The sequence below is a fragment of the Rattus norvegicus genome, chromosome 5, assembly GCF_036323735.1.
Source record: "Rattus norvegicus strain BN/NHsdMcwi chromosome 5, GRCr8, whole genome shotgun sequence".
Classification (NCBI taxonomy): Eukaryota; Metazoa; Chordata; class Mammalia; order Rodentia; family Muridae; genus Rattus; species Rattus norvegicus.
Window position 1 is genome coordinate 149,588,685 of NC_086023.1, and position 13,778 is coordinate 149,602,462.

The 13,778-nt window shown below is 49.9% G+C and overlaps 1 protein-coding gene across 1 annotated transcript in view; it reads right to left on the bottom strand.

Moving 5' to 3' along the window:
- Positions 1 to 1,559: 1,559 nt before the first annotated feature.
- The window catches only part of Oprd1 (opioid receptor, delta 1), a 34,756-nt gene continuing 22,537 nt past the window's right edge, over positions 1,560 to 13,778 (bottom strand). The window contains 2 exon segments of the mRNA NM_012617.1: positions 1,560 to 2,294; positions 5,903 to 6,252. Coding sequence (NP_036749.1) covers positions 1,753 to 2,294; positions 5,903 to 6,252 — 892 coding nt within the window. The 3' untranslated portion in view covers positions 1,560 to 1,752.

Sequence of the window (13,778 nt, forward strand, 5' to 3'; positions counted from 1 at the left end):
CACCAGACCTCTGATGGGTAGCCAGATGTGGAGAAGGGGAAAGAGACTTTTTCCAGGTTCTTAACCAAGGGTCCAAGTATTTGGTGATAATCCTCACTCACATTACCACACGAGGGCTCAAAACAAAAATGTGTCTCTGTGCTCTAGTACTGAGCCACATACACTAGTACCTCAGGAACCCCAAAAGCAGCCACCCTCAGGCTTCAGGATTTGATCTGTACACAGAAGCCTTGGCCCTCTGCCTCACGATATACTCTCCCCACCACACACACTTTTACTGAGACAGGGTCTCACCATGTATCCCTGATCCTCCTGAAACTGTAGACCAGGCCAGCCTCCGTCTCTCGGGCGCTGGGATTAAAGGCATGTTCCACCGCTTTTAAAAGAAGACTTCTTGGGGTTGGGGATTTAGCTCAGTGGTAGAGCGCTTGCCTAGGAAGCGCAAGGCCCTGGGTTCGGTCCCCAGCTCCGAAAAAAAGAACCAAAAAAAAAAAAATAATAAAATAAAAGACTTCTTATTTTGTGTGTATGAGTGTTTTGCCTGCGTGTATGTCTGTGTGCCATGTTCATGCCTGGTGCCCACAGTTGTTGGAAGGCATTGGATCGACTGGGATTGGGATCACAGATGGTTGTGAGCCACCATGTGGATGCTGGGAATCGAACCTATGTCCTCTGCAAGAGAGACACGTGCCCTTAGCCACTGAGCCATCGCTCTAGTTCTATTTCCACTTCTTGACACAAAGGCTTACTTGGTTTCTGAGTTCTGGAGCCTTCTCACTCCTTCCTGAGCCTCAGGAATCCCTTTAGAATTTGCTTCTGGGGACCTTGTTCAGCATCCAGGGAGCCTGTGCTTCTGCCCACTGTCCCCAGCCCCACAGGGATTCAGGGTTCTGGATGCGATTCTGAGACATCGGTATAGTTTTTGGGTTTGGGGGTTTGGTTTTGTTGTTTGGAAGGATTTTGGTTGTTTGTCTTATTGATCCCAGAACCTCACAGAAACACCCTACCTCTGAGCTACAGTCCCAAACCACTTTACATTTTGTTTTGAGACACTAAGTTGCCCAGGATGGCCCTTAACTTTCCAGCCTCAGCCTCCAGCAGGACTGGGATTGCACAGGCCTGCTCCATCAAGCCGAGCTCGTATCCTCTCTGCAAAGAAGTCACGTTGGACTAGCCTCAGGAGTTCAGCCGCTATTCGGAACGTGATGAGAACTTTAACTCTTCTCCAAAGTTGCCCGTTCCCTGCCTGCCCCCTGGGGAGGGGAGGGGGAAGTTTATCTTCTAATCAAGCCCCAAGCTGCCTTGCCTCATTGACCTGTCCCCTCATCTCCCCTAAGAGAGGCTCCTCCCCATAACACAAATGACCTCAGCTAGACCGAGTCACCGACCCCATTACTGGCCCCTCCTGGCTCCTGGAGCTGTAATCCTCGGGTCTTGGACTGGAGCTGGGTGTTCAAAAGGCCAGAACCTGATGTCATCCCAAGACAGAGTTCTGTCCCAAAGGAGAGGTCTTACTAATAATGGATCTAGTTTAAGTATCACTCTCTTAAGTCACCAGCTCTGCCCTCCCAACCCCCACCCCTCCAACCCGGAGCCTTTGATTCCTCAGGCCCGGCCCTCATGGGAGCCCCCCCCCCCCCGTGTGGGCCCTATTCTAGCTGTCCCAATGGTGGCCATGGCCTCCCAGGGAGCTCGGTGTGGCCACTGCATCACTTCACTTGGGAGGGGCGTTTAAGCAGAGGGCCGGGTAGGTCAGGCGGCAGCGCCACCGCCCGGGCCGTCGGAGGGGGTGCAGGCGGTGACACGCTCACGCGCGGTGGCCTGGCGGGGACGGCGGAGGCTGCCGGGTTCTTGGCCGCCGCAGGGCGCGCGACAGAGCTGGCGGAAGCAGCGCTTGAAGTTCTCGTCCAGGAAGGCGTAGAGAACCGGGTTGAGGCTGCTGTTGGCGTAGCCCAGCGCAATGCACAAGTGCAGCGCGGCCACCACAAGTGGGTCGCGCCGATTGATGTCCACCAGCGTCCAGACGATGACGAAGATGTGGATGGGCGCCCAGCACACCACGAAGGCTCCCACCACCACCAGCACCATGCGCGTGATGCGCCGCAGGCTGCGGTCCTTCTCCTTGGAGCCGGACAGCAGGCGCACGCTGCGCAGGCGCAGCAGCATGAGGCCATAGCACACGGTGATGATGAGAATGGGCACCACGAAGGCGAAGAGGAACACGCAGATCTTGGTCACAGTGTCCCAGTACCAGCTGGGGCTGGGGAACTGGAGCGTGCATACCACTGCTCCATCTGAGTCCGGGGAAACAAGGAAAAGACACGGGTCAGAGGTCTGTGTGCCTAAGGGGCGCCGTCTGCTTGCCCCCTTTCAAAATCACTAGCTGGGTCGAGGAGATTCTGAGGTCTAGTATGTCCTTTTACTTGGTGAATTCCTTCTTATGCTTAAAGACCCCAGAATTGATTATCTGGGAGGTCCCTTCTGTGTCCTCTCCCAGGTCCTATGTAAGCCCTTATGTCCATAACTAATACTTTGTCCAGGCCCAGGAATTGATCCAGTGGATTGAACAAGACTGAAGGTTGATTTAAACAGTGGGTTAGGGCTGGCGATATAATTCAGGTGCTAGAGTGTCCCTGGTTCAATTCCCAGCACCGCACTAACTTGGGCCTGGTGGCACGTGTGTCACCCGAGCACTTGGGAGACGGAGGTGAAGAGGAGCAGGAGTTCAAGGTCATCTCTGACTACATTAACTTCTAGGTTAGCCTGGGCTATAAGAGAGTTCAAGTCCCAGCAACCACATGGTGGCTCACAACCATCTGTAATGGGATCTGATGCCCTCTTCTGGTGTGTCTGAAGACAGCTACAGCGTACTTATATATAATAAATAAAATAAATTTAAAAAAAAAAGAAGAAGAGGAAGAGAAGGAAGTCTGACTCCATCCCAAGTATGTGTGGCCTTGGGCAAATTACTCACTGTCTTCAAATTTCCTTATGGTGGGGCTAATAGTCTATCCACATTCCTGTAGTTACATTTAGATTTATTTGTCCAGTGAGTGTCAGTGTGTGTGTGTGTGTGTGTGTGTGTGTGTGTGTGTGTGTATCATACATGTGAAAGTTAAAGGACAATACACAGTTGTTCATTCTTTCCTCCCACCGTTCCTGTTCCAGGGATCAAACTCAAGACTGTCAGGCTTGGTGGCAAGCACCTCTGAGCCATCTAGCCAGCCCTACCTGTCCCAAGGACATTTCTTAAGACAGCTGTGAAATAGACGCAAATATATAAGGTATGTAGGTCAGTGGGGCTCAAACAGTTGATGCACTCAGAGGAAATTGGAGCCCAGAGGTCAGTGCTAGGGCCTGCATCTCAGGCAGGTAACAGCGAATGTAAAGAACAACTTCATACCAGGTGACATAGCACACATCTATAAGCCCACCATTCAGGAGACTGAGGTAGGAGGCTCTCAAGTGTAAGACTAGACAAAATTACATGGAGACTATATCCAAGAGTAAACTAAAACATCAAAGCCCTTCCCAATAGCCAACCCTGTAGGAAAAGGAAGAGGAGCTTCCTGTCCTGGAGAACAGGCTTGGACTAGATGAGTATCTCAGAGGACCTGGCAGGTCTGATGCAGGCTGGAAGCTGCCCCAGGGATGCTCAAGATCTCCAGGAGATGCACAGTAGACTTGCAGCTTGCGAGTCATGAGAAAGGGGCTGGAGAGCCACAAAGCATCTAGGGTAGTTCATCCTGGGAGGACTCTGGGGATGATTGAGGATCAGTGTGCTTATGGGTGGTGGTGCCCAGAGAGGGAGGAGGGAGGAGGAAAGAGGAAGGAGGGAGGAGGGAGGAGGGAGGGAGGAGGGAAGAGGGAGGAGAGGGGGAGGGGGAGGGAGGAGGGAGGAGGGAGGAGAGGGGGAGGGGGAGGGAGGAGGGATGAGGGGGGAAAGAGGGAGGAGGGAGGAGAGGGGAAGGGGGAGGGAGGAGGGAGGAGAGGGGGAGGGGGAGGGAGGAGGGATGAGGGGGGAAAGAGGGAGGAGGGAGGAGAGGGGAAGGGGGAGGGAGGAGGAAGGAGGGAGGAGAGGGGGAGGGGGAGGGGGAGGGAGGAGGGAGGAGGGAGGAGGAGGCCCACTTGACTCAGCTCCCAACAGTTAATGACTCCTAAACCCAAGGCTGATGGTGAGCTATGGAGCCCGTTGCTCAGGCAAAACCAAACACTCAAAGGCTGTGTAATGGCCCCAGGGTTCTGCCCTTGAGGGTCAAGGTGTCTAAGAGGTCTCCTACCACCCAATCATCTCCCCCTTCCTTTCAAGCCTCTACAGACTTCTACCCAGGGGTCAAAAGGGAGGAGAGACCACCCCTAAGGGCAGGAGCCTTGGGTGGAAGGCCAAGTTCCAATGCCTGCTAGTGAGGCTTTCTTTCTGATAAGGTCTGGAGAGAGAGAAAGAGAGAGGGGGAGGGGAGTCCTCCCTTGTTTATGAGGTGGTGTGGCTCGCAGGTTGGTTACTATAGCATAGATACCCTCCCACACGTCTTTACATCAAGGTGGGGGCCATGGGAACAGTTGACACTGGGAAGGGATGAGCACTAACATTGAAAATGGTTATGATTTCCCCAACTTCTTTTTTTTAAAGATTTATTCATTTATTATATATAAGTACACTGTAGCTGTCTTCAGACACACCAGAAGAGGGCATCAGATCTCATTACAGATGGTTGTGAGCCACCATGTGGTTGCAGGGAATTGAACTCAGGACCTCTGGAAGAGCAGTCGGGTGCTCTTTAACCACTGACCCGTCTCTCCAGCCCCCAACTTCTTTTCTGTATTTATGTGCTGGCCAGATACCTCCTCTGGGAACCCGCTACCCCCAAACTATCCTCCTCCCCAATAGACTGTAGTGGAAGGAGACACAAACTTCTGTTTTAAGCCCCTGAACTTGAGGATGTTTGACATAGCAGCGTTAGTGACTAATAAAGATGCCCTGGGAAATGTTAATTGTTTGCCACTTCCCTCGGGCCATTTTCTGGGCCTCATTTTTTGGTCATTTAGCCAATGCTAATTTTTTCTCCTTATTTGTCTTTGTTTGTTTGTTTGTTTTAAAAGATGTATTTATTTTATGCATGTCACTGTCTTCAGACACACCAGAAGAGGGCATCAGATCTCACTACAGATGGTTGTGAGCCACCATGTGGTTGCTGGGAATTGAACTCAGGACCCCTGGAAGAGGAGTCAGTGCTCTTAACCACTGAGCCATGTTTCCAGCCCCCCCTTTTTTTGTTTTTGAGGCCTGGTTTCATGGCCTCGAACTCATTATCAAACTAAAGCCAGCCCTGAACTCCCAATCCCCTTGCCGGGCTTGTAGGTGTGCAGTACCACACCTGATTCATGAAGGGCTGGGGACGGGATCCCAGGGCTCTGTGCATGTGGGGTAAGCACTCTGCCAGCATAATTACATCCTCAGGAAGAGCAGTCAGTGCTCTTAACCACTGGACCATCTCTCCAGCCCCTCCAGTGGTTTTCAAAGTGGGATAAAGGGGAGTTTGGGATGGGTCTTCAGATCCTTCAGATCTGTTGCTCACGGGTCACTGATAATCACCATTGGCCATCTAGCCATCTTCCTGCAATCTACATGGTCCTGGCCAGCCAATTCACAATCTTATTATAAATTCCTTTTGGCCAGCAACCTTTCAACCAGTCATTCACCCTCACGACAATCCACCACCCAACCCCTCACTGGCTGACGTTCCAACCCACTGGCCAAGCTTCACCTTCCATTGCCCTGCTACCCACACTGGCAATCACTCCCACTTGCCTAAATACATGCTTTGGAAATCCACAGAGGTCCCCAAGTGACCAGGCCCTCCTGTGGTCAGAGACCCATGCTGCAGCTCCCTCTCTTACTCACCCCGGGGTTGGGTCACTGCCATGACCATGATGGGGACCCCAACACCTGAAGCCAAGACCCAGATGCATATGTTGATCAGCTTGGCCTTGGCCGGTGTCCGGAAGTCCAAGGCCTTGACAGGGTGGCAGACCGCAATGTAGCGGTCCACGCTCATCATGGTGAGCGTGAAGATGCTGGTGAACATGTTGTAGTAGTCAATGGAGAGCACAGCCTTGCACAGCAGCTCTCCGAACGGCCACGTTTCCATCAGGTACTTGGCGCTCTGGAAGGGCAGTGTGCTGGTGGCCAGCGCATCCGCCAAGGCCAGATTGAAGATGTAGATGTTGGTGGCCGTCTTCAGCTTAGTGTACCTTGAAAGGAAGAGCACGGGAAATGACCACTTCATTGATTTCAGTTTCCATTAAACTGGGGGAGTGAAGGGACTTGCTTAAAGATCTAGGAAGGGGGTTGGGGATTTAGCTCAGTGGTAGAGCGCTTGCCTAGGAAGCGCAGGGCCCTGGGTTCGGTCCCCAGCTCCGAAAAAAAGAACCAAAAAAAAAAAAAAAAAAAAAAAGATCTAGGAAGGGCAGGACCAAATGTGGTGTGTCACATGCCCGAAATCCCAGCCCTCAGAAGGCTAATCCAGGAACACTGGGAATTGAGGACCAGCCTGGGCTACATGAGGCCTTTTCTCAGAAGAACAAAACAAATTAAAAGGGTTGGGAGCCAAGATGGGATCAGATCCCTGAATTACCCAGTGGACCAGCACTTCTCCCTGAAGGAGAAGGATCTCTCTGGAGCCTATAAGCCCAGCACCAGGGAGGCAGAAGCAGGAAGATCATGAGTTTAAAGCCAACCTTAGCTACATGACACCTTGTCAAAAACAAAAAACAAACAAAAAAAAAAAAAAACAAAAAACAAAAAAAAAAGGAAGGAAGGAAAGAAAGTGTCACAGGAACACAATTTATATAGAATGTAGCCCTGAGCCCAATGCTTATGTAACACTCAGGACAAAGGCAGTGTGGAGTTCAGCTGCCAGAAGGCTTGACCAGCAGAGGTCAGAGACAGCCTGTGGGGGTCCATTCTCACTGGCCTCAGGGGATTATACTTCATCTATACGGAATGAAGTTGGGAGCTAGACCATCTACCTGGACGTTGGGGAATATGATTGGTCAGCTGTGAGTGACAGGCTCTACTGGGACCTTAAGCCTTCTGACGTGACCTCTGCAGTAGCACCCAAGGGTTGGGTTCTGGCCATGTTTGGTTCCATGTAGCCCTCTTAATCCCCACATAACTAGACCCATGCCTCTGTGAAAGCCATGGTTCCTTCCCCTTCCTGACCCCATGCAGTGAGGAAGGTGAGCCACTTTGACAGTCACACTAAGGGTATGAGCCCGGGTATCAGGCCAGATGTACGCAACCAAACTGCCCTAACACTCCCAGCATCCTCCACACTCCATGCTGCGTACAGCCATCCATGGCATAGCTTGTGTGGCTAGTGCACACAGCCATGGTCTCTTCTGTATAGAGCCTGGTGGGCTGAGAGCAAAGTCTTCGTCATAAAAACACAGCCACACCCGGGCAAGATGAGGTTCTTTCTCACATCCTGGACCAGTAAGAAAGACCAGAGAAGAGGCCAGTCTGGTCTACAAAATACGTTCCAAGACAGTCAGAGCTGTTACGCAGAGCAACTCTGTCTCAAACAAAACTAGCAAACAAGCCTGATGCTCACAGGGCTAGAGAGTTGGCTCGGTGGTTAAGAGTGCTTGCTGTTCTTGCAAAAGGACCTGGGTTCGATTCCCAGCACTTGTATGGAGGCTCACTACTTCCACAGACACTACTAGTCCATGTGGGGAACAGATATACATGCAGGCAAAGCCCCCATACACACAAAATACAATAAATCTAAATAAAAAGCAATCCAACCAACCAACCAACCAACCAGAGAAGGGCAGGCAGGCAGGAGGAATTCCTGATGTATCAGATTATAGCTGGAGAGCTCTAAGAGAGGAGAAAGTGACTTTCCAAAGGCAGAGACCAGTTGCAGGGTGTGGAAGGGAAAGTGTGCACCCATAATCATAAACCTAGCACTCAGGAAGCTGAGGCAGGAACATTACAAATTTAACACTAGCCTGGGCTTCAATATTAAGACCCTGTCTTGGAAACAAATAAATCTTTGGGTATGGTGGTGCACACCTATAATTTCAACACTTGGAAAAAGGTGGCAACAGGAAGATTAAGAGTTCAAGGTTAGGGCTGGAGAGATGGCTCAGCGGTTAAGAGCCCTGACTGCCCTTCCAGAGGTCCTGAGTTCAAATCCCAGCAACCACATGGTGGCTCACAACCATCTCTAATGAGATCTGATGCCCTCTTCTAGTGTGTCTGAAGACAGCTACAGTATATAAAATAAAAAATAAATTAAAAAAAAAGAGTTCAAGGTTAGCTTTGGCTACATAGACAGCTCAAGGCCAGCCTAGGCTATATGTGAACCTCCCCCAACAAAACAAAATGTAAAAAATAGCATTGAAGCCCGGCTGTGGTGGCACATGCCTTTAATCTCAGAACTAGGGGAACAGAGGCAGATGGATCTCTAAATTCAAGGCCAGCCTGGTCCACAGAGTGAGTTCCAGGATGGCCAGGACTACACATAGAAAGCCTGTCTTCTCTCCTTGCCTCTGTACTGTGGTGTGCTATTTCTTTAAGCTTCCATTTCCCTGTCTCTCCCCCACTGAATGGAGATTTAAAGCCCCAAATCCAGAAACTCAGATTCAGCAGATCTGAGCAGAGGGTACAGCTTAGTACCACAGCGCCTGGTTGGATCCCCATCCTGGAAAAAACCCCAGCAGATCAAGGGTGGGAGTCAGGAGTCTAGATGCCTCATGAAGTTGAGAAGGAAGTCCTTCATCTCACTTTTCTTTCTTCTTTTTGTGGGCAGGACACAAAGCTGTAAGATAGTCCTGATTGGCCTCAAGCTCATCATACCGCCAAAGACAACTGTGAACTTTTTTTGAGAAAGGAGCCTTCTACGTAGCGCTGGCTGTCCTAGAACTCACTGTGTAGACCAGGCTAACCTCTACCTCACAGAGATTTACCTACCTCTGCCTCCCAAGTGCTGGGATTAAAGGCATGCATGCTCCCACGAAAGCCCAGCTGACCAAACTATCTGTTAAAGCTTTTCCTCCAATATGGATCAGAAGTTTGGGGGTTTTGCTGTTGGGTTTGGTTGTTGTTGTTGTCGTTTGTTTGTTTGTTAGAGAAGGAGGAATAGAAGAAGAAGAAGAAGAAGAAGAAGAAGAAGAAGAAGAAGAAGAAGGAGGAGGAGGAGGAGGAGGAGGAGGAGGAGGAGGAGGAGGAGGAGGAGGAGGGGGGGGGAGGGGGGAGGGGGAGGGGGGAGGGGGAGGGGGAGGGGAGGGGGAGGAAGAGAACAAGAAGAAGAAGAGGAAGAGGAAGAAGAAGAAGAAGAAGAAGAAGAAGAAGAAGAAGAAGAAGAAGAAGAAGAAGAAGAAGAAGAAGAAGAAGAAGAAGAAGAAAGAAGGAAGGAGAAAGAAGAAGAAAGAAGAAGACTCCCTCATTGTCCTTCAAGACCAGCATCTGTCCCACTCCCTCCCAAAATAACTAGGAGCGAAAGTTTTGCTGGGATCCAGAATTGCTGCGAGTCTCGGGAAGTGTGTCTTCAGCAGGGTGTGGATTGCAGCTGTGTGGGAGGCAGTCTCGAGCCCACAGCTGACTTGTCTAATTTCTCTGCTCTTACGCAGAACAATTCGAGGCTGCTCTTTGCCTGCTATTTTGATTTGTGACAGCTCCTTCCATCCCAAGAGGGAGCTGGGCTGCTGCTGAGTGGGAGCTGAAGTTCCTGGGGCTGGTCCATGTTGGGCTGAGGGGCTCTCTTGTCCTCCACACCCACACCCTGCCCTGGTGACCTCTTCAGGTCCTCTGGACTCCAGCTGCAAGACAAACCACACACCCATTCTGCTCTCACCCCCCAGGGCCTCCCCAAAGCACCCTCTATGTTCCCTAGGTTGGCTCCGACCACCTCTGGGATCCAGGCTCTCCAAACCTACTCTTTGACTAATGCCCTGGCCTTCCTGCTATTCCTTAAACATGTGGCACTCAACCTTCCTCAGGACTTCTGGGCTTACTGCCACCTCCACCCCCAAGTTTGTCGTGGCTTGCCACTTCACTTAACCAAGCCTCTACTTAGACACCATCTCTTCCGAGAGGCCCTCTCCAATCCCCTTCACCAGATCTTTAAAAGCTTCTCTATTTAGCCACGTCATTTATGCATCCCTCTGTTTTTCCAGTGATCTCCCTTCTAGAACCTTCCTTCTTCCATTTGCTTCTGAGGCCGGATGCTCTCTCGCTCGGGCCAGCTGCACAGCTCCCCTTGTTTCCTGGCTTCCGTCTCCCTGCCTCTGGGTTTATACCCTCATTTCGGTGGAGCACATCCTGTAGCCGCTTCCTGAGAAAAGGCTTATAGGAGCAAAGCTTTTTATCGCCTTCTCTGAAAATGTCTTTATTCTAACTTCTGACTCCTTTGACGGTAAATATGATCATAGGCGGACATACTTTCCCATCATAGCTCTGAGGTCAGGGTCCCCTCGTCGCCTGCCTGGCAGCCCCTGGAAGAACCAAAAGCCAATTCTGATTCCTGATGCAATCTGTCCACCTCACCCTGAAACCCTAGAATTTTCCATTGATGCTTAGCCACCTGGTAACAGGGGTGACACTGTCTGGTGACATTTAGTGACACCGTGCTTTCGGGTGACTTTCATTTGCAGTTTGCCAGCTTGAACAGGCCTACTGGACAGTTTCTGACATGTCTTTTATCCTTTATTTATATATATATATATATATATATATATATATATATATATATATATATATATATATATATATATTTTAGTACAAGGTGTGCTCGAATATACACCTACCTCTGTGTGGGGGACACAGGTTGACCTCAGGTGACCTTTCCCATCATTCTCCATCTTTGGGGATTTTGGGTTGGTTTGGTTTTGGGACAGGGTTTCTCACTGGATCTGGAACTTACCACGTCAGCTAGACAAGCTGTGCAGAGAGCCCCTGAAGCCTGCTTGCCTCCACCTCCCTCCTCCCTAAGTGTACCCTGCTTTTACCCGAGTGCCCAAGATCCAAACTCTTGTCCTCCAGCGTATGCAGCTAACACTGCTACCCGTGCAGCCAGCTCCCCACCCCAGGCCTCTAGTTTTCTTTTAGTGTCTTTTTGAGATAACCCCCAGAGAACTACCATTTCATTACCTCTCAACCATTCCATTTTCTTTTTAAAACTTACTTAGACTCTTGTGATTTATTTTCCGGATGCTCTCTTCTCCCACGCATCCTTCTCTGAGAGCTTCTTGTTTCACGGTCAGCGTCAGCTCCTAGCTCAGGGGACACTAATCATGTTTGTTTTATATTTCCTTCTGGTCTGCATTGTCAACATGCTTCACCGTCCTGGCTGCTCTGTCTGCTTTGGCCTTTCTCTTTTATCCTGGAGAGTCCCTTCAACTAAAGCTGTGAGATGTGACTAAAACTCGGTCTTTAAGGTAAGGCCTGAATAGTGCCAGCACAGCTGAGGGGGTACGTGAGGATCCACGTGAGGGGCCTGACAAGTAGTCAGGGGGATTTGCAATAAGGGCTTTCACACTGAGAACATATAAACATCCATTTCTAGAGCTGGGCATGGAAGCTTGTGACTTTAATACTTAAACTTTGGAGGTAGAGGCAGAAAGATCAGGAGTTCAGGATCATCCTCTGCTATGTAGTGAGGATGAGGCCAACCTGGGCTACATGTGACCCCGCCTTGAAGGGAAAAAATGGATTTTTTTTTTGGTTCTTTTTATCGGAGCTGGGGACTGAACCCAGGGCCTTGCGCTTCCTAGGCAAGCGCTCTACCACTGAGCTAAATCTCCAACGCCAAAAATGGATTTTTAATTTTGTTTTTCAAGCTAAGGTTTCTCTGTGTAGCCCTGGCTATCCTGGAACTCACTCTGTAGACCAGGCTGGCCTCCTGCCTTTGCCTCCTGAGTGCTGGGATTAAAAGCGTGCATCGACACCACCTAGCTTCTTTTATTTTTCCTTTTATTTACTTATTTTCTCATTATTCTTCTATTCCTGACTCAGAGCCCTTGAAACCATATGGGAAAGGCTGGAGAGCTGGTTCAGACCCAAGTCCAGTCCCCTAAGCCTAGCAGCTGCCTCGAACTCCAGCTCTAGGGGATCTGGCGCCCTCTTTTGGCCTCTTCCGGCAGTGCACTCATGTATCACATACCCACCTGCACAGAAATGAAAATAATTCTTTTTCTTTTTATAATACTGGACAGGAGAGGGGAGTGTGGCAAATGTCCACCAGATGCTGGAACTAGACTGCCAGACTGCCCTCTTGATATGTTTTCTAGCCACATGATCAGGAAAAGTAGCCTCACCCCTACGCTTCAGTTTTTCTTCTCTATAAGAGGTCAACACACATTTTAGAAGGTTTGAAGTGACTGAGAGGGATGTAATGAGCTGAGCAGAGAGAGGGGCGGGACTGACGAGGCAAGATGAGGACTGTCATCTGAGGTAATAGTGAGATCCTCAGCCCCACCCCCACCCACACACCCTTCACAGTCTGGTGATTATCCATCAATGTGTAGGATATCAGGGCTTTCTCCTGGATGCCCTTTGACCCAGGGTCAACCAACACAGAAAGGAGTCGAACAAACACTCGGAAAATGAGAGGGTCCCAGAAGCCCTTCCCCAGCTCTGTAGCCAGGATCCTTGCACAGTTGGCGGAGGGGAGAGACCTCTAGAAACTTCTCTACTGAGCCCAAAACTCACCAGGTCTTCTATTAGACCAGCCCTGATTCCAGGGTACCACTTTTATTCATTCTTCTTCCGTGGATAGAGACTGGATGTGCTCTGTGAGAGAATCCACTCAGCTACATAACCAGAACCATGGTGAATGCATACGAGGTCCCCAGGCTCTGGGAATGGGGTTTCCTCGGCTCAAACCTGCCCTCACGTACACTGAGTCTAAAGGATTTGCTCCCCAGGCAATTTCAGAGCGTCTGCTCCTGGGAGCTCAAAGATGGCCAAAACTTTCCCTCCTTTGTACAAGGTATTCTTGGAACTAGTCCGACTATTTAGTTGTTTATTGGCTGTCTTGTTTGTTTGTTGTTTGTTTTTTGAGACAGGTTTCTCTGTGTATAGCCCTGGCTGTCCTGGTGCTTACTATGTAGACCAGGCTGGCCCCAAACTTACAGAGATCCACCTGCCTTTGCCTCCCAAGTACTACTATTAAAAACCATGTGTCACAACTACCCAGCACTTTCTTGAAGCAATGTTCTTGGAGTGACTGGGCCATGGTAGTGCATGCCTTTTTTTTTTTTTTTAAGATTTATTCATGTATTATATATAAGTACACTGTAGCTGTCTTCAGATACATCAGGGCATCAGATCTCTTTACAGATGGTTGTGAGCCACCATGTGGTTGCTGGGAATTGAACTCAGGACCTCTGGAAGAGCAGTCGGGTGCTCTTAACCACTGAACCATCTCTCCAGCCCCAGTGCATGCCTTTGATCCTAGCATTTCAAAATGAGGGAGAAGCAGATAGATCTCCATGAATTTGATAGCAGTCTGATCTCCCAAAGCAAGTTCCAGGTGAGCCAAAGCTACATTAGCAAGACCTTGTCTCAAACTAAATAAATACAAGTCTTGGAGTATTTTTTTCTTTCGCAAGCCAGGCACTATGCCAAGAGCAGTGGTTCATTCCCACTGCAACTTTGGGTTGATACCATTCTACTGGGTTAGCAGTACATTCCTATAATTCCAGCACTTGTATGACTGAAGCAGGAGGATTGCCAAGAGTTCAAGGCCAGCCCCGGCTACAGAGTAAAGCCC